General features: G+C 41.4%; 1 protein-coding gene and 1 long non-coding RNA gene across 6 annotated transcripts in view; one reads left to right on the top strand and one right to left on the bottom strand.

Annotated features, from left to right (window-relative positions):
* The window catches only part of LOC147026461 (uncharacterized), a 60,627-nt gene extending 43,886 nt beyond the window's left edge, over window positions 1-16,741 (bottom strand). For 2 of the 5 annotated variants that reach the window (XM_085881901.1, XM_085881900.1), the window contains exon 1: window positions 15,587-16,741. In XM_085881901.1, the coding sequence (XP_085738027.1) occupies window positions 15,587-15,640 (54 nt within the window). In that variant the 5' untranslated portion in view covers window positions 15,641-16,741. Of the gene's footprint in view, window positions 1-3,976; window positions 4,038-4,179; window positions 4,436-11,752 lie in introns of those variants that run through there. The other 3 variants (XM_085881898.1, XM_085881902.1, XM_085881899.1) reach the window with 3 other exon arrangements.
* LOC147026462 (uncharacterized) lies at window positions 16,719-20,547 on the top strand. Its single transcript, XR_015058364.1, has 2 exons — window positions 16,719-16,834; window positions 20,285-20,547. It is a non-coding gene; the product is annotated as an uncharacterized LOC147026462 (long non-coding RNA).
* The last annotated feature ends 946 nt before the right edge of the window (window positions 20,548-21,493 follow it).

Genomic DNA, 21,493 nt, shown 5'->3' on the forward strand with positions numbered 1-21,493 from the left:
CCAATTTTTTTTCTCATACTTCTTATGTTTTTATGTAATAAAGTAAAAAAAAAAACATTTCGTTAATGGGACATAAATTTTTTTTGAGAACTGATTCTCCATATGATAGTGGATGGATGTATTTGATACTGTATCATTTAGACCAAAACTACAATCAAATTCAGCCTGGTTATTATTAAAAGACACAGTGATCTCATCAGGAAATTTACAATTTTCACTGACATTAATTTTATCCAAGTTCATGGTTTGTATCCCACTGCGTGGCTGGTTGTGCATCCAGACCTTACCCAATCTCTCAATTGTGAAGAATCACTCAGAGAAATCAAAAACTTTCAAAAGTTTTTCAAATCACTTAGAAAAAAATAAAAATAAAAGACTAAATCTGAATTTGCTTCGAAATCTTGTGTCCCAAAACCATCACTTTCTGTACCCACCTGACCCAGTTACACCCAACTGTTCCTGGACTCTGGGTCCTTTTCTCCTGACAAGGCGGAGAGCTTGCTGTGAAACCTCGACTCTGATTCTGCAACCGGTCCAGACGGCATCAGCCCACGTGTCCTAAAAACCTGCTCTGCTGCTCTTGCTTACCCTCCTCTGTTCTATTCACCCTCTCATTTGCTCAAGGACATCTGCCATCTGCTTTGATAATCAGCAAACATGACCCCTCTGCATAAAAAGGTGCAAAAACAGATTCCTGCAACTGCAGACCAATCAGCCTTCGACCAATCATCAGCAAAATTATGAAATCCATCATCGCTTCAGACATTAATTCCTTCCTCTTCTCCAACGGCTTGATTTCTGATCATGAATTTGGATTCAGACCAGGTCACTCTATCCTGGATATGTGCCTCTGCTCTCCCAACAATGGATGGAAATCCTCAATGCCAGACATGAAATCAGAGCCATACCCCTCGACATATTGCGTGCTTTAGATATGGTCTGACACCCTGCCCTGCTCACCAAACTCTCTTTCTATGGTATCCAAGGATATCTCCACTCATGGTTCGCAGACTTTCTCTCCTGTAGTAGCCAACATGTGGCCCTTAATGGAGTTCTCTCATCCCCTCTTCCTGTCCAGGCTGGAGTTCCTCAAGGCAGTGTTCCTGGCCCTCTTCTTTTTCTGGTTTTCATCAATGATCTCTCTGACTCTCTGGAAAATCCTCTTTATCTCTTTGCTGATGACTCTACCCTCTGCGGAACCATCTGTCTTCCCTCAGATCGGCAAGCAGCAGCCTCTTCACTCACTGCAGATATGGATAAAAATGACAAACTGGTCCAACACGTGGAACATGTCTTTCAACCCTGACAAATCGCACACTCTCACTCTTTATATCTGAAAGGACCGCCTGGAACCCACCCACCCCTCCCCTCCCCATCGACTTTCTCAACAATCCTCTTGAATCACTCCTTTCATTCAAGTTTCTGAGTCTCACTATCTGGCATGATCTTTCCTGGGAAAGCTACATTTCCAAACTGGCCTCAAAAGCCAGTCGCCGACTGGGCATCCTCTGTCGTGCAAAGTCCTTCCTTGGCACACATGCGCTCCTGACCACATACAAAGCTTTCCTCTGCAGCCTGATGTAGTACTGGTCTACCCTCTTGGCTGGTGCTCCCGTCTCTCACTTTTCTCGGCTTCACGCTGTGGAAACCAAGGCATTTAGGATCATTGGTATCTCCCGCGATGAGGCTGAGTCTTTGGATCTCCCACTCTCTCACGGCCGGCAGATTGGTGGTATTTCTATCTTCTACCATCGCCATTCTGGCCTTGCCTTCCTTGTTCTGTCTGAGAAATGTTCTCCTCCCCCCACCCCCCCCCCCAATATTTGAGCAGGGCGATCAAGATCCACCAGCAACCCCCTTCTGGTAAAACTACCAAAATCAGGAATCACTGCTCACCTTCACTCTTTCATTCCTCTTTTTCCCCACCTTTGGAACAAACTCCCACACACTCTTCAATCACCCTCTTCCCTCCAGGTCTTCAAAACAACTGTTCACCACCATCTCTTTACTCCCCCCATTCAAATCCATGATCTTTTCTACCCCAGCTAATCCACCCCAAATTCACCTTCTTCAAATTTCCTGCTTTCCTTCCTGAAAGTCCCTGTCGTATAAGGACCTGAAAGTCCCTATAGCATCCATCTTGTTTACCCATGTACCCCGCCCCATCCCTCTCCCTTCCACAGATCTCATGTCTCTGTTCCACAGTTTTTTTCCTTCCCTCTCCCACCCCACTTCTCTCCTTTCTCCCCTTGTTATACATTCTGTGTGTTAGCTCTCATACGAGCTTCGACATTGTATACAATTTTTTTTTAAACTTCTCGGATCCGGATGCGGATCATCACCAAAATCGAGTCAATTTGTCATTGTCACACTCCCAACTTGTCCACCTAGTTTCGTCTAAATCCATCCATAACTTGTTTGAGATATCCTGCTCACAAGACAGGCAGACAGACAGGGGTGAAAACAACCTTTGTCCACCTTTGGGGGCAGAGGTAATTGCAAGAACAGTACTTAGATGTTAAATAATTAAGTACCCCCCCCCCCGACGTTTCTTCATACTACGAATATACCCTTGCAGTATCTCGTTTGTGGAACCACTTTGAATGGTCATCGTAAGTCACATTCGACTGTAATTGCCACCCATCATGGGCACAGAAAGAAAAAAATAAACCAATGTCACCCGCAGGGTGACCCGTATCTTGCCAAAAGGTGACCACGTGTGACTTCTTTAAGGTCACACTGAGGTGAACAGAGCTGCTATCCACCAGGAGCGACTCCTTGAGGAATATCTGCTTACGAGAGATTCTGATGAGAATCGTTCTACAGAGTAACCATGAAAAATATGCGTTTGCCTCATAACGTCACCAAATGACGTCATCATGTCTCAAGCTTGACATATCTAGAAAGCACTCATCGAGGTGTTCAATTTGAGGTACTACACGATATGGTTCCTAAAACTTGAAAATTTGACCTTGGGGTCAAATATGTTTGATCTCAGGCGCTAACCATGAAGGTCAAGGCCAATCGCCACCAAAAATTAATCAGCTGAGCGCCAGACCATGAACTATATTCCCATGAAGTTTGAAGACGATCCGATCAAAATTACTCAAAAAATAAGGGTTTCGTCGACTCCCCTGATTTGCGACAAAGTGACCTTGACCTTTGACCTTGACCTTCAAAATTTTGTGCACTGAAAGGGACCTCTATAGGCCTCTGATATGCGAAGTTACAAAAATTTCCAATGATAACTGTGCTCTGCAGAATTTTTTATACGTGATTACAGACAAACAAACAAACAAACAAACAAAAAAAAACATACAAGCTGACTCACATATCTTGCAAAAACTTCGTTTTGGCAAGATAAAAGCAGTCGGTCACAAAGGACAAGAAGTCCAGCCTGAGATTTGAACGTGAACCCTATCTCTTGCAATACCTCGGGCTGGTGCCTTCATGTTCCGGACGGATTATATAATTCCCTGTACGAGTCGAGCGTCGATTTGACCATATTATTCCATCATTAATATTATTCCATGGTCTATAACCGTTGTGTCGACCTCATCCTGCTTTTACTTTGCAACTGGTCACTGGCTTTGACACCAATACGATTTTTTATTACGGACCCTAAGCATCAAAAAGCTCGATCTATCGAACAAAGTGTGAAATGGAGCACCTCGCCACCATTAGAACATTTAAATCAGATTTGGCAATAAATGTGAATTGTTGCTCCCAGCTTGATGACAGAAGACACCATTTGCATTTTTGCCAACTCCATCCCTACGCCGTTTTGAATCCCCATGTGGGTACGGACAACTTGCTAGTGGTAATGATACTCCTTTAGCTGGAGATCAGATCAGTTACAATTGCCTGCAGATTGTAGGTGTGCATTTACTCGATTATATAATCTGGTTGAAGGTATAATGATAATTTTAATCAACATCAAAGCTTTAAAAAGAAAAAAAAAAACAGAAATCCTTACCTGCTGTGTAAGCCCAGATAATTGTTTGTTGCAAAAACTCTTCAACGGTGTGACGGGATTTCTGTTTGATAACACAGCGAATTATTTTATGGCAGATTACAGCACCATCTGGAACCTTGGACCTGACGTTCTAATTGTTTCAACTCAGGTGCAAAGTTTGTTGTTTTTGTCTGGCAGGATAGCTTGGAGGTATGCGCACTCACCTGAGCTGTGTCGCTTGGGTTCAAATCTAGACCAAGCTACAAACTGTCATCCTGGTGTTTCGACTGCAGGGCGAGGCATTCAGGAACGGAAGTACCTTCCATCTCTCATTGATTGGAAGGATGTTAATCAAGAGGACCCATCTGCCAACAGTGGTCACTGAAAGACGTTAATTAAATAACCCGTGTTTCACCAAGAGTGGGCGAGTTACCGCCGGCACCCTGAACAAATTTCAAATTCCTCCCCAAACAGCTCCAAGTCAAACGTCCCGACTGTTCGTGAAAGATTTGGGCCAAAAACCTTCACCCCGGCCAATTGCAGAACATGTGGGAATAATTGGGGCATTAAATTGGAGAAAGCTTCATGTGGGAAATTGGAGAAAGTTTGTTGCTTGTGTTTATGGGATGGTGCAATTCCTAACCCTAACCCTTACAACAACACACAAAATAACATGACTGCAAAACTCTTCCTAAATTGATAATCGCAATCAATGTACTTGCATCGTACAAATTCAATGCAACTTATTAATTAAGCTATACCAGAGCTCTTGAGCTTCAGGAACAATGCAATATCAACTAGAAGAACAATCGGTAGAGTGAATAACTCAACCAGGTTGATTGGTTTACGTTTTGTATCCCACTGATAGGCTGGATCTGGATCCGGATCTTCACCAAATCGAATCGGTTAGTTCTCGTCATCGACCCGACTCATCCACCGAGTTTTGCCATGATCCCCATCTCTCTCTCAATGGTGAAGAATCGCTTGTAATTTTAAAAACGTCTCGTATCCAGATCCAGATCTTCACCAAAATCAAATCAATTCTGCCTTGTGACACACCCGACCCGCCCACTAAGTTCCGTCCGAAGCCGTGCATAACTTTTTGAGATATCGTGCTCACAGTCAAACAAACAGACAAGGGTGAAAACATAACCTTCCAGAAACTCAAGTCACTGCAAAGTGCAAACTAGGGAGTTAATGGAGCACCTTACACCACATAGTCTTGAGAAAAGGTATATGGGAAGGTTCTTTTGAATTCTTGCCTTGCGCATGTGCAATCGGGACAAATTCAGAGCCAGTACTGATAAACTACAGGTTCGTTTTCCGATTTGTTTTAAAAGATAACATTCAGTTGAAATCAGGTTGTTCCTCAATTATGAACTGACATCTATAGACACACAGACAGACACTGTGAACCAAATGCTTAACCCCACTTTTTGCTTCACGCAACCAGGGCACCGAGTCGGATTGCTTTTCCAAAGTTTCCAAAGTTGAAACGCAAACTGTGTCGGCTTGTAACATCAACAAAGCACAGTGAATGGCAAACAAAAGGGTAGCTTCAGTAAAAACAAGGTCGAAAATCTCGATTCCAGAAATCCAAGTCACAAATCGATGTGAAATTCCAAAATACAAAACATGAAAACAAGGGTTATTCCTTTCATTCTGAGAGCGATGAAATCCCTTCCTTCCTCACCTGGAATTTGGTACAACCGTTGATTGATCAAAGTCCATCGTTTGACTTTTAAAAAGTTTTTCTACAAACAATTTTAATCCGAAGCTAAGGACAATAACCCTTACTTATTATTATTCTCCTTCAATATCTAAACTATGACCGTGCTGATGAACTTACTATCTATATCTGCATAGTTTTCGAGTTTGTTGGATCACGTGCGATGGTGTACGAGATCACGTGTGATGGTGTGCACTGATTGTGTGTAATTTGCAAGGAAAAGGTCACCTGTCAATCACCATACATGATAGACATTGCTGGTGAAAGTCCATCTGACTACATCAAAGGAAATACGAGTCTTTAACCTGCGAGAAATCTTTTGTGTCGTGCGCCTCGAAGGTTGATTAATTAATTAATTCTGTTGGAGGTGGTCGCTCTGTGACACGACCATCGATGTCTGTTATTCTCCCGATTGTCACTGTGTGCATATGTTACTGGTCAGGAACCACTTTCATCATCCCTTGAGCAATGTTGAGGGAGTTTGGATTTACCAGTTTTTGGATGCCACAATAAAACAAATTTTGCAAGCTGTTTGAAGGAGCAACTGTAATAATCCATCGCTTCTACAACCTGGATTTGAACCAATTTGCACAACAATTCATCCTAAACTAACATCATTGTGGAAGCAGTAGCATCCCCCACATCTCACAAAAGGAAGGATAGCTCATGAATTTCAGCTTGGAATGTGCTGAACTCCTGCTGAAGCTGGCCATTCCATCTGCCATTAAACATGAATGGGACTCCATTTTATATTTATGAAAAGAGTTGGGACATTGCATGCTGGTCCCACTGGCTAACCTCCACCCCCTCCCCTTTCATACACATTTCCTGCTTTAATCTGTGGGGGCAAAACATCAGTGCTACTGCCACCTCATCATCAATGACAACCAATCATATCGCTTTGAAAATGGGTGGTGCTAAAATGTGAGGCTGACACTTGACTGTCGGTGGCAATTGATGACCGAGCAGCGACGAGTAGGAGGGTGTCACGGGGACAGAAAAGCATGACAGCAATGTTGTGTGGAGCCACCACAGGTGTACATCTTGGTGGTAGTAGAAAATAATCATGACAATATGTGATACCTGATGAGGGGTTGGCTGGATGACCATATTATTGATTTTTTTGTGGAGTCGGTAAGGGCAAGTGGAGAAGGGTTCCGTGCCAATTTTACACGGCCATGGGAAAAATTGGTCCAATGTGAATAGTGTTACGAATTTCGGTCTGCCCGGCGTGCGATCGGTCACGTAACTCAAATCGCGACCGCGTCGCCCACCGGAACGGACAATTCAGTCGTAACCCTCTTTGGAACTACCACCAGGAGCTAGTCACGGGTGGGTCTTCGAACCCCACCACAATCGTGCCAATCGGCCACCCGCGCAGGATAGGGTTGTTCGCCAAACTCGGCCTACCTAAGTACCTGCACGGGTAGTTAACCGGGCATATCGTACCTCACCGCTGGGCGGCCTAGGACACGGACCGCTTAAGCGGTCCGTTCCGTGCTTCAGTGATAACCGAGCGGTGTTATCGCCAGCCCCGACGGACGTGATTATTTACCGGGTGTTTACACCCCTCTACCAATTCCTTCCGTGATGCAAGATGGAACTTTCAAACAAGGGAAAGGACGCAACGAAACGGGGAACACTTCGACAATCATATTTATTGCACACGGATACATTTATTATACAAGCACATATGCAGTTAGGAATGCAAAACACTAACATGCACATATACAGAACAAAAGCAAAGCAAAAGGTGCTACGACCATCTATAAGCAATTATGTAGTCACTTATACGGTTTTACTTACGGGACTCGGTGCCACAACAGGCATTCAAAGAAAAAGCAAGAAAAGACCCCCTCATAGACAAGGGAGTCAGACTGGACCCGTGGGCCTAATGCGCGTGGAACCTGGATGAGCGGCCAGGTCCACGAGACCGAAGGGTCTTACCTGCGCCCTCGTGGCGCGATGGCGGGCAAGCCACGATGTCAGCGTAGCTGCGCCTGGCTTCGTGCCCCTGGCGTGGTCGGTCAGCTCTCTCCGGCGCTCCCCGTCTGCCTTTCCCGTCGGCTTCGAGCTCCGTCTCCCGACTTGACTGCCCCGCCGACACTGCACTCGACTTGACTGCCCCGTCTCCCGATTCTCCAGACTGCCAACACCGACACTCTGCAGACTTGACTGCCCCCGTCTCCCGCTTCTCCAGACCGCCACTCCACCGACTCCAGACTTGACTGCCGCGACCGACACACTTGACTCCCGACGCACTGCTGCTGCCACTCCACTGCTCCCACTTTTTCTGCCGCAGGCTGCGTTGTGCTCGCGCTTATATAGGCCGAGGGAGGGGGCGTATATGCAAATTTGTGGATCACAGCGGGTTCGGAAGCGGGGCTACACCACCTGATGCTCAGCCATTGGATGGAAGAAAAGGGGGCGTGAAGCATTCCTGATCCGCTTTTCGAGGTGAAAGGAACGCATTCACAACCCATGGCCCGACGTGTGGTAGAAAGGCGGAGGTGGTGGGAGGTTGCTGCGGTGGTTTGGGAAGGGTGTTAGTGGTGGCGATTTGGTTGCTGGCAGGCGCCATTTGAGAATGGCGGTGAAGCGATGTTTGCGGGGTGGAGTTGTGGAGGTAAAGAGGCGAAGGTGGTGGTGTTTGAGTTGTAGTTGTTTGGGAATGATGTTGGTGGTGGCGATTTGGTTGTTGAGGGATGATTGATCCAAAATAATGATCGAGAAAAGAAAAACGGCTAACTCAAAGGATCACAGCCCGGTGAACATGGAAATTCCCTCTAAACAACGGTGGGGAAATCTAACTACGCATATACTTATCGTCATAACTGATCTAAGGACCCTTTATGGTGTATTGCGAATTTCCACAGCCGTAACAATAGCAACAGCCTTTTCAAAAGGGTCGATAGTGGCCAATGACCAGAGAGCGAAAGGGAATCTAGTTAAAATTCCAGAAACCAAGAGCAGGATAATGCTTGGAGGTGCCAAGTTTGGAGATGCCCAGCATGTATGAATTAAGTCGTGGGTACGGCGATCAAATGCGTGGGTACGGCAACCCCTCAAGAAAAGACTGATCTGATGTTTCAGATCGTTCTTTTCTTGAGGGGGATTATATTTACCCAGGCAGACGGGAAAAGGGTATCCATAGCCTGTTTGACGAGGCTCTCGTCGGTTGCCCGTCTCCTCTTCCTTTTGATACACTCTAACGTATGCCCAGGAATTGCTCCCTCTTGTGCTTCATTCACGTTTTTACACATCCATCGCACACCAGTTGGGCTTCCTGTTAAACCATATCAAATGCCTCATCATCCCAACGTGGTTTTACCCTGACGGGGACATTATCCACATGGAAAATGATGGGGTGGGCCAAATGTCCATTCATCCACAGTCCCTAAACAAGCAGACATATGCTGTGTACTCTAAAAAGCAAGAAAGAAATCCGATATCCCATATCCCTCTTCTTCGTGTTTTTTTTGCTGAAACATATGGGGTTTGGTGTGGTAAATCGGCTGCAATACACACGGCATTTTACCATGCTCACATGTTTGCAGCCCGGCCCCACTGCCACTGTCCTCTGTCAAAGGGATCGTTACTTGCTGATGCACCCACCGATCCTGGTCTTTCTGCATCACTGGACCGATATGCATCTCATTGGAGTCTTCATGTCCAGACTTTCAAACCCATTACCACCGTATTTCTATTTCTGTTGTGAATTCCATCTTCTTTCATCTCATGTTTTTTTACGTTTGGAAATCCTAATTATATCACTTGGTTTTGCTTCCTCAGAATATAACCATGATTTATTTTTTGGGTTGCCAATTGTATTTAACTGATCTGATTTCCTTTTGGACGCCCACCATTCAACAAAACCTAATGACAGGGTGTTGGCCAACAGAAGAGGTCACCAGACTCACAGAGGTTGGGGGTTTCAAATCTAGGTGAATGCCATAGCATTGATGACACAGATTTGAGGGTTCAGGAGCCCTCATCTCAAGAGAATTACAGTCCTAGGTGGTTGGGTTGGCAGGATAGCCGAGAGGCACGTGTCCTCACCTTTGAGCTGTCTAGCCTGGGTTTGATTCTCGACCCTGCTCTAAAGTATCACCTTGGTGTTTGTTAGATGAGGTGAGGCATCGATGTGTGTGCCAACCTGAGGATGGACGTTAATCTGGATATCCCGTCTCCTAACATCAGTTGATGGGCGTTATACATCACATGGTGTCTTTTGCGAAGAGTAGACAATTTATCGTGATAACCATGAACAAATTCCAAATTCCTGCCAAAACTATGGTATCAAGTGCTCTGGTCTTCTTGCTTCTTGCTATTTCTGAGTGTTGTTGTTGTTGTTGTGTGGGTTGTAGTTCCCACAATAAAAATTCATTACATGCTCCAAGGTGTTAAGGTGTCACATGTGAACAGCCATTATCATATAAGAAGGGCAAACAATTAATACCATGTGGTTATTGAATTGTCAATAAAAACAAAGCTGCCTTGTTAACACCCTCCTTGTTAAGGAATCTATCTGCCCTACCATGGTCTTGAGCTATATGCAACACCATGCCATATTTTATGGTTGGCTCCCAAAGTCTTTTCCAGAGCCACCCAAAATTCCAATAAATAAAATCAAAAAAATTATCATCTTACTTATGATTGCATGATGAAAACTAGGCCTTACAGTCAGCAAGAGGAGGTCCAAAAGGTCGAGCCATTAGGTATCTTTATGACAGTACAGCAAAAAGAAACAAATGTCTGACACTGAAGAGAGACAGGTGGTTACGTTGTGCAGAAGAATCCATGTGTAAGAAAGTTTATTGAAATTTCAGTCATAGATTATCAGCTTGGTGCAAACAGTTAAATTACCATGATACGACACACGGCACAAAACTCACAAGTTAATCATGCCAGTAGGTAAATAGAAAAGAATTGTAAACTGAGGTTTGCTCTGCATAAATAACTGAAAAGGCACAAATAAATCAATATTACACAAAACAAAGGTATCATCTGAAGTGTTTAGCACAATAATAATATAACAATAAAATTTGATTTATAAACAGGTGTTTGTACTCAAGTAAACCTGACATTTTGAATTCAGAATAAAAGTAGAAACGATTGTTGTTAAAGACAATACAAAACCACGATTAAGCATTGAACAATGCAGAGCCTCACCAAGGGGCTATATAGATTACAGTAGATCTGAGAACGGATGATGTATGTGAAAGTAGATCTGCGCGCGCGCGCGCGCGCGCACACACACACACACACACACACACACACACACACACACACACACACACACACACACACACACACACACACACACACACACACACACACACACACACACACACACACACACACACACACACACACACACACACACACACACACCCAAATTCAAAAGCATCTACCATCCCTTCAGAAAGGTGTGAGACTAATGATATTTTCTGTTACGATTCAAATACGCCATAAGCATCTCGGGAAAAGCATGGACAGGGTTCGACTCGATTTCAAAGGTACTTTTCCGCATCTAGTCTTATTTACATCCAGACGGCTGACGATTCGAAAAGCAGTTTAAATATACACTCGCTTGGCTAAGTAGATACTTATGTGCTGTACCAGGTATTAACACATCGTAATCACATAAGTTTCAAACAAATAGAAAGGGGTTAAAAAAAAAATCCAATTTTTCAGCCAAAAACTTTCACCAAAAACACTCAAAAATCAACAAACCGTATTGTAACCTCAAAACGTGGCATTGTTCAAATTAAACACATAAATAAGTTTGGGATATTGAAAACCAAAGCACTCAGCATTCTGTCTGGACAAGCTTCGTCAACAAAAACCTTCGGTGGTTAAAAATGAAAACGCGTTTATTATATAATGTATAAACATGGCACAAATAGTGCACTGAACTACTCGAGTTCCGAAAATACTTAATGCCTTAGTGCAAAGTATTGGGGAAAACATTGGGAACATTGCAGTGGATATAACAGGGAAGTTCTTGTACTGGGGGGGGGGGGGGAATTTCGGAATGTCGATTACATTAGCTCTTAGCATCTTACCTAGCAAAGGTGACGACTGTAGAATGTAAACAAGAAAGAACGTCGGCTAATACGGAGGGGGGGATGAGTGGAGGGGATAGACAAATGAGATGAATTAAGTCATCAGCAGTGAGAAAGGAATTGGGGTTGTAGGTCAGTGGTGCTGAATAACTGTGGTCCACATATCGGGAGCACACAATCTTTCCCTGCTTGTGCAAATGGGTCCTATATGTGGAATCGGTTTGTTTCATTTGTCAACCAATTACCCTGTTAATCAGATCTTTTACCCCACGTTATCCTAATCTGGTACCTTGCCAACTCTTTGGTGCCTGAATTGTTCACAGCTTCTCTGGCTTGTGATTTTTCTGCTTTTACCTTATGTCTGTCCGCTCTTGCTCTGTCGGTCAGATAAAAAGCGAAATGGTGTCACCACAAAGCAAGTAACCTCAGGTTTCCATTATCTCCACTGTACCCTGCCAGACAAATGTCACAGCTGGGTCTGCATATTGGAGATCAAGATCCATCAAAGATAAGACAGAAACTCCAAGGTAGAGAAATGTTCCAGGACTTGACTATCAGTATGCAAATTGTCAATGTTAATAAGTATCATAAATAATAAACACTGATTTTGTATTAACACTGATGTTTTCACTTGATTGCTTCCCCTAACCCTTTCCTTCCTCTCTCCCTATGTATGTAAACCTCTTCAGTCCATATCGACTTGACTACTTTCTTCCATGCCTATCTTAATTCCCTGACAAAAGCAACTCGAAAAGCAAAAGCAAAAGAACTAGAAAATGCCAATCATTCTAGATTGTTCTGAAGACTTTAGCCACGTCACACAGCCATACCCCTGCACTGGACAATATGTAATCATATTACAAGCAAGAAGCATTTATTGTGTGCTTGTGTGTTTGAAGTACCATTACCCTCATAGTGAAACACAATGGATGATATGTTGTGATGCTTTCCACATAAATTTGATGTTGTGCCAGTACAACACATGCAATTAAAGTCATCAATTCAATAAATTCCAAGTTTTGCAGCTTGAAACAGTATCAACAAGTATTTTGAGGATGATTAAAGAGTTAAACAACAAGGGAAGGTAAGGTTGGCAGATCGAAGAGAAAAATAGGGAAATAGATCAGGATTGTGTGGGCAGTGAGCTACAAGCTTTGGATTAGATGGAACAGCCGGCTTAAATAGAGGTAGAATATCCCACCCAAGTGTGAAAAGGGGATCATGAATTTTGTTAATGCAAAGGTTAGGAAGAACAGTCTGAAAACTGAAGAATCCTGAATCAACTTCAACTGTAATGGAAAATGACTGCTTGAGTAGCTGCATTCCAATAATGATGACAACACCAGAAGGCATTTGTTATACCCATCAGGTATACATTCTTGAATCAATAATATTAATAATAATAATCATAATAAATTATTCTCCCAGAGCAGGCCTGGGTTACTTAGAAGTGCCAATGATGTGTTTGTTGAATGAGTCAAAAGTTATCATCATAACCATAATTATTATGTACCATGCTCACAGAGCTTTGGTGCTGCCGAATGAGTTACTAGGAAATATTTTCCTGGTCGGGACTTAGAAAATCGTAGCAGGAATTTGTAATTTGTTCAAGTTGCGGGTGATAGCTCGCCTATTCTTCACGAAAGACACCGTGGGATCTTTAGCACCTACCAACTAATGCCAGCGGACAGGAAGTTAACAGAACACACTGTTCAATGCAGTGATGGTACTATGTATGCAGTCAAGATCTACGATGATTTCATTTCTTTGTTTGATTTTAAAAATTGAGGGAAAACTGTTCTGAAAAAAAAAATAGGGAAAATTACAATTTATTTTAAAGATTAATAAAAATAACATCGTTTTTAATTGCTTATTTGTTTTAATTTATTTTGATGAACTGATAGTGAGATTTTAAACAAGCTCATGAGATAAAGAAATTCCACTTTTTTCAACTCAACACCAATAGTAGTTAAGGAAAACTAGTGCAGTGAACATTTAACATGACATTAACTAGGTAAACACAAACCTTCACTTGCACAGTGTTGTAGACCTCAGGCTTTATTACTGAGGCCTACAACACTGTGCAAGTGAAAGTTAGAAGTGAGGAGCAGGTGCACTATCCCTCCTCCCTCACCCCTCCCAAACAGAGTAAATGAGTTATGTGTTCACATCGTTGTTTGAGTTTCTAATTCAACTTTAAAAACAAGCAACAAGAAGACAGAGAAGAAGAGGAAAATATGAAAAAGAGAAGAATAAAAGAAGGAAAACAGGGTGTTTATTAAACCACCAATTTCAAACACAATAAAACTCAGAATTTGAGCAAATGAAACAATCCAGTTAAAATAATGGACATATGGTACTAATGTCATGAGAATAAAAATAATTACAGAATAAGATTAGCATTTGAACAGAATAACCCATGTAATTGATATAAATCATTATTAAACCTTAACAAGCAGGAAAAATCATTACACATAGGAATAGTAAGAATATAAGTTAAAAAATTGGAGTGGATGGGTAATCTGCACCTTGTGCTGCAGAGCAGAGGGTAAGAAGACACGAGAAGGAAAGAAGACAAGGTAAAGAAGCAAAAAGAAGAGGAAGAAGATGGAAAGGAGAACAATTTTCTGCAGCATTTTCCATATCAAATGTCCCAAAGCAAATCTTCGAAAGTCTTTCTTTCCCTGCTTGACGTACTCGTTTCTGGAGCTGTCTCTCCCGAGTCTGTCGTGTCAAGCTCTTCTCAAAAGGATTTGAAATCTACTGCCCACCACCACCTCATGGTCTCTTCCATTTCTACAACTGAGCTTTATTACAACAATTAAGACCCTCTTCCCACCCTTCTCCTACACTGTTCTCCTTGTGCTGTAGTGCATACATTTCTTGTCGTCTCATTGTTGATTTCCCTTTGTTCCCTTTTGTCTGATCTATTTTCCCATGACATTTTGTTGCGCTCTTCCATGAACCTCGATACCTGGAGATTAAAAAGGTTAGAATGAAAAGGAAAAATACATGAAGGATCCTTAGAGTACTGTTTGTTCAAAAAACACATACCTCCCCAGGCCGAACAGTTTAAGTTTTGTATCCCACTGAGAGGCCGGATTTGCATCCGGACCTGAACCAAATCTAATCGGCTTGTTCTTGTCACCGACCCAACTCATCCACCAAGTTTCGTCCGAATCCATCACACTCATTTGTGCGCGTGCACGCACGCACGCACGCACGCACACACACACACACACACACACACACACACACACACACACACACACACACACACACACACACACACACACACACACACACACACACACACACACACACACACACACACACACACACACACACACACACACACACACACACACACTTGAGCTAGAAGTAATATTTCTTTTTTACAACACTTGGTACACAGCAGAGATGGCAGTGTTAAATTCAAATGCAAATTTCGAGCTGTACACCCTCCACTCATACTCAACAGGCTGAATTGTACCTTCACTGGAAGTCATGAACAGTACCGTACACCAAAAGTAATAAAATAAGGAAATAGCAACTAAATTGGGAGCTACCCCTTTCAAAGCAATCTTAAACTTGGGTTAAATTTTCTGTGGGGGAGCGAGCTGGGCAAGAGGTGGGGAGGCCTATCAAAGAAACCAACATGTCAAGCTTAGCAAGTCATATTTATTTCCTCGACGTTTGCATTAGGCCACAGTGTTAATCCTCATTCAAGCATTCTTGAAAATTAACGGATTGATTGCAAATTAAAAAAAAACTTAACGGAAAAATAAGAGACTCGGGAAGAAACACCCTTTTGTAGTTCCAATTTTCCTTTACCTTTGCAACATGACCATTATGCACTTGGTCGAAAGATTCTTCAAGACGGGACATCACATGTAACCATCAGGTGTACATCACAGGTAATACATCAGGGGTACATTTCTGTTTGTGTTAAGCCTGTGCTGAAAAACGATACAAATCACAAACACTGTGTTTAAAAGCCCTCTGTACAAAGTACGACAGTAAAGTCAACGATTAATATTTATCTCACATTTTATTATGCACAACTCCCTGTATTTTATTAGCAGCGGGAGTGATGCTGGTTAGCCATTTTGGGCCATCTATTTACTGCACATGCAAAATGCCTGATTTTCAATCCATCCACAGGTGCACCTGCTCCTTCCCACCTCTATCGCTTTCACGTGACCCCATCACCTCTGAATCCTTGATGCCTCTTCCTTCTCCTCTCTTCCACTCATTCCTCCCCCACCCCAAATTAGAATACTCTCAATTTACCTCCACTCCCACACCCACCCACAGCTCTTGCATAAGTAATAGATAGCCCCTTTACAAGTAGCACTGATCAGCTTTGGATAACGTCACACGTTTTTCAAAATCTAAAGTTTTGTTTCTTCGCTATCTTATCTTTTCTCTTTTACTTGCAGCTATCTCGGTTTCTTCTGCACAGCACAATGTGCACGTCAGGATGTTATTCACAAACCAGTTTATAATCAAAGTCGACACTGCAGTGAATAATCATGATAGCACAGAAGAAATAATCCCACCATGAAGATTTACATTCATCCCTTTTAGCGTTTTATCACCGTTTACATTTCCGAACACCTATTTCAGACAAATTTTGGTGTGAATTAATAAATTCTCTCATTGCACAAATTTTACATTGTTATTGTTATTATTAAAGGCCTCCAGTAGCTAAGGGCAGTGTTACGAATAATACGAATTACTATTCATCACCGATTCAAAAAAATACTGTGATCAACATTGTAAGCACGTAACACATGCAGCTCACAATTCCTGTGATTTCAAATTGCCCGGTAATCAGGTATGTAGCAGACTTCAGAAAGTTGAGTCCAAAAGTCCAAGTTAAAGAGTCTCAAATCAAAGTCAAAAACAAAACGTAAAATAATATATTTATACAGAGAATTGGATGGATGGTTGTTGACAATATAAAAACGTATGGTTATGACTTATAAAGGTGTGGGAGTGGCAGAACTTCAAACAGCCTTAAACAACAAAATCGAGAAGCATTGTTGATGTTGGGGTACATGGACATGAGCTGGACAGGTAGGAAACTTAGGTTTGGATGGGTGATAGTTTCCATGTATAGCGATTATGATGTATGTGAGAAGGTCTCACGCAAAGGTTGAATGTGCTCTATTCCTCACCCTACAACCGTCTTCATCCGCATGATCAAAACAAAATTTTTTAAAGAATGAAAGAACTCGAGAGTTCATTGAACACCTTACCCCATTACATGCAGGATGAGAAAAAGGACATGGGGAGGATCTTTTAAACTCTTGCTTTGCGTTTCTGAGCACAATCTATATTTCCTACGAGCAGCAATTTTGTCTGAATCTCTTTAATCCCCAACGCTGAGAGTGTGAGCGGAAAATTTGATTGGCCAAGATGGTGTAAATTTTGTCCAAGTACTGCTAAAGCGAAGGGTTTTTAATGTGCCAACAAGGCGGTTTGTGTTCTACAGTGTTGAAGTATATATTTTGATTGAAATAAAAATAAAGACTTTAAAGGCTGTAGAACAACAACAAAAAAACTATCAGAAGTTTACCACTGTTGATGCACCGTCTTTTACACCACCTTATTTAACATATTACATTAATTATTTGTGCCTGTTGTTTGTATCTTTTATGACATTCTTAAAAACAGTACGTTTCTTGTTTTGAATGATTTAAAATTTTATTTAATTGCCAAACAGGCAGACAGAGTAAAAAAAAAATTACCTTACTCCTCTGTAAGCATGCACGCTCGGGAGAAGACTCCGTACAATTTGCCAAATTCAGAGCCAAAGTACTGCACTGGACTGCTAAACTGCATGTTCGTGGTCTGATTCATGTTCCGATTCATGTTCTCCAGTGTTCAAAATATGAAATTTGATTGTAATCAAGTTGTTGCTCAATCATAAATACTCTGATGTTGGCTTCACTGTTAAGGTGGCTGGCTTAGAGATCCTAGAGTCCTGAGTTTGAGGCCGTGTCTTCCTACCATTTAAATAACACCAGGTGGGTTGACTCAGCATGTCATGCTTCTGAGGTGGGTGAAATGAGTATTAGTTTACTGGGGTAATAAGCCATTCAAGTATCCTGCATCAGAGTGGCGACCCATCCAGGACTGTGCTCCATAGCCAAATGAAACTGCCTGGGCAGCCCTCTGTGTCTCACAGCGTGAAAGGAATGGTTATTATTATTTCAATCATGAATTAACGTCTTTAGACAGACAAACAAAGTGAACTAATTGCTCAACCGGGCTTTTTGTTTCACGTGTGAAGTAAATATCCATATACTGGTACCTTATACCCCTCTATACCCAATGCTTCTCAGTACCTATCAAACTCAGAGCCAAAGTACCAAACTATCAAACTCAAATTTAAACCGATGTACTGTTTCTTCTGCCATGACTTTTCCAGGGAGACTTTCATACATTAACTACTCTCTGAGTGAAAGATCCCTCCCTTACTACCATCCTAACTCTCCTCTTCTTCACTCTAAGACTGTGGCCCCTGGTCCTGTTATTGTCTATTCTGCTGAAAACCTCGAACGCACTTATTTTGTCGATCTCTACCCCTCATTACATTAAACATCTCTAACATATTCCTTCATATCATCTCCTACTTGGTAATGTATAAAGTCTTGTCTCCTTCAGCTACTGCTCTTTGCTTAGTCCAACAACTTAATCCTTGTCGGTTACTTAGTCTTGTGTGTAATATGTTTTTTTTACAGCAAATAAACTTTGCCAGTCTGATGAGATCTCCCACTGGAGAAAATTTTGATGCGACAAACATATGCATTTGTGTTTTGACGAAATAATCACAAGGCTACATGGAAGTATGTTATCAATAAACTTTTGAAACAATGAATTCGTTTGCTCTTGAATCAGAAAGTCGAAATCTTAATCAGAGTCCAGCAAAAGAGAGATTCCAATCTGAATCGACCCAGGTGTTGTTACATCACTGTCCGGTGAACACATATATATATATATATATATATATATATATATATATATATATATATATATATATATATATATATATATATGTTTTCTTTGAACTGAATTCATAACATCCATACCTCTTAAAACTCTGAAGAATAGCAGAATTATCAAATAATTAATCATACTTATACTGACACAATCGGCTTCAATACAGTGTCAGGCTGTTATTCATAACCCAGTTTATAATCAAGCTAAATTTCAATTGTACTTATAAAATAAATTAGTCTGTTCGCTAAACAAAGCCTTCCTAAAGGCAAAGTGTGTTTACATTTATGGGATCAAGATCCAATATCAGCAGAACAATGGCACCTGGGGAATTATTAAACGAATTGCTTTTAGGATAAAGATAAACTTACTTTGGGAGAGAGAAGTGAGCAGAGAAACTTGAGAATGTGGAAATTACGACATGAAATTTGAAGAGGTCTTAACATGTGGTTCAGATAAAAACTGCCATGGATAAGGAACTTGCCAATTGCATATCCCCGAGGATGAAATAAAACAGTGGCCATCTGTATATTGTGAACACCCCAGGGAAAGAGAACGGTGTGCGGGCTGAATAATACAAAGATAATTAAATAATAAAATAAAGAGGGAATGAGGAAGGAGAAAAAGGAGAGAGTAGGTTAGGGGTGTGTCAGAGTGTGATGAGAAAGTAAAGAAGTTTGGGAGAGAGAAGTAATTGCAGGGAGAGGAAAGAAGATGGAGAGGAGGTGGAGTCAAAATAAATGTCATATTTCATTTTGGTTTTCTTAAGTAGAGAATTGTTTCAATTATTGTAATTCCTTCAAAGTGCATCATTTTTAATATCTGAGTCCCAATAAATGATAATGCATTTTCTCCGTGATCACAAACCTTCCTTGCTTTATGACGTTGCAACAATGAATTGTCACAAAATCATTGAAACTCTCAAGTTTCAAAGGCGAAGTGACAAGTTACAAGTGAACTAAACCCATGCACTGCTGTGATCATTATTTTAAAAAACCAAAAAAGGAAAGAAAAATAATGAACGCAGAGCACAACATAAAATAAAAATAGAAAAGAAAAGTAATTAAATGATGGAAGAACCAATTAACAAAAGGTTCTTCCAGAAGATATTCAGCTGCAAACGGCACCTGTGTGAAAATAAACAATGGAATACAAGAAGTGGAAACCAAAACAGGTCATACGATAGGATGCCTGGATAGAATAACGTGAGAGGTGAACACACAGAAAGGTTTGTTTGAAGACCAAAGAGTTTGTTGCCTCTAAATACCAGCAACATATATCCTTTCCTGTCATCACCAAAGCCAAAGGAAGTGACACTAAGCTGCCGGAATCACAAAATCGTTGACTAACTTGCGCTAATAACTCGCCAATTGAGAGACGTCCTGCTCGAGATGGTCTCTACCAAATTCTCATTTATGGTTGTGGCTCTTGAGAGCAGCCAGTCGTGCCGAAGTGATAATTGGCTGAAGACTCAAGATTATTGAAAGCAATCATTCATGTTCTTCTTCTTTTCTTTTTACCCAGGTTCAGGGAAGAGAACGAGGGCATTTGGTTGAGATGCCAACAAACCAACAATGAAACCGTCTTCATGACCTAACCGTGAGAATGAATGAAATCCCACAAAATGGATCCACAAAATATTTTTTGTGAAAAACGTGTGTTAGCTCATCAGCTAAAATGAACACCTGCCTTATGATGTAAGGGATCCCAGGTTCAAATCCCAGAGCATTTGTCCATCGTCTACTAATGTCCTTGTAACGCATATAAAAGTACACCAATGTCTACAAGTGTATTTGTCCTGCCTGTGATGTGTGTACAAGCTCCTCCACGAGCCGAAGGTCACAGTAAAAAAACAAGATATACAGTACAGTAGTTACAAAAACACACATCACGACGATAAGGCCATGTGAAGGCGTGCAGGAAATTAATTAACCACAATCAGGTGTCCTTCGTGTCCTGTACCATAAAACAGTAAAGTTGACTTTACTGTTTTATGGTTCTTATCAAGGAACCTGTATATTTTTGAGTGAAATACATTCCAAGATCCACAGGTTTGTGATACAGACAAAGTCGATATGTCAGGTAATCCACTGGTGCTTTAAAGTTAGTTGTTGCTCTTATTCGTGAAAATGACATCTACGGTATAAAAACCAAACGTTAAATGTGTCTCCCACCAAGCTAAGAAATTACTGTAAAAGAGTAAATGTTTGCCTCAATCGATGAAGCTACAAACACGCGGATCTAAACATCGTGAGTTGAACTTGTTAACAGGTTATACACGTCAATAAGTTATAAACAGGTGCGTGGAAATATCCTCCCGTAAAATTGGACTCGGATTGGCATTCCACTATACTTTCCCGACCATGGAAATCTGCCTTTTCATGGTACCTATTGATTCGGTTCGGCAATCATCGTACAATTGTCCTCAATGTATGATTGGTTATTATCTTGAGGTCTGATTGATCAAAAATAATTCCTCCACACTGGATTCAAAACGGACTTCAAGGACCTTCATCATCATCTGTATTGCTTTAAAGGGGGATTCAGGGCATGGATACGAAAATTCCACTTTCAAGAGGATTTGGTGAAACGTACTGGAGTAAAAAAAAAAAAAAGAGAAGTTATATTTAAAAGCTAATAAAATAATAAAACAAAGTCTGCAATTTGGTCCTCATTTCTGCTTGGACCAGGTATTTTGAATCCAGCCTATTATATAAAAGAATTAATATTTCA

The sequence above is a fragment of the Eptatretus burgeri genome, chromosome 5 (genome assembly GCF_056783735.1).
Source record: "Eptatretus burgeri isolate ZD-2024b chromosome 5, Ebu_testis_v1, whole genome shotgun sequence".
In the NCBI taxonomy this organism is placed as follows: domain Eukaryota; kingdom Metazoa; phylum Chordata; class Myxini; order Myxiniformes; family Myxinidae; genus Eptatretus; species Eptatretus burgeri.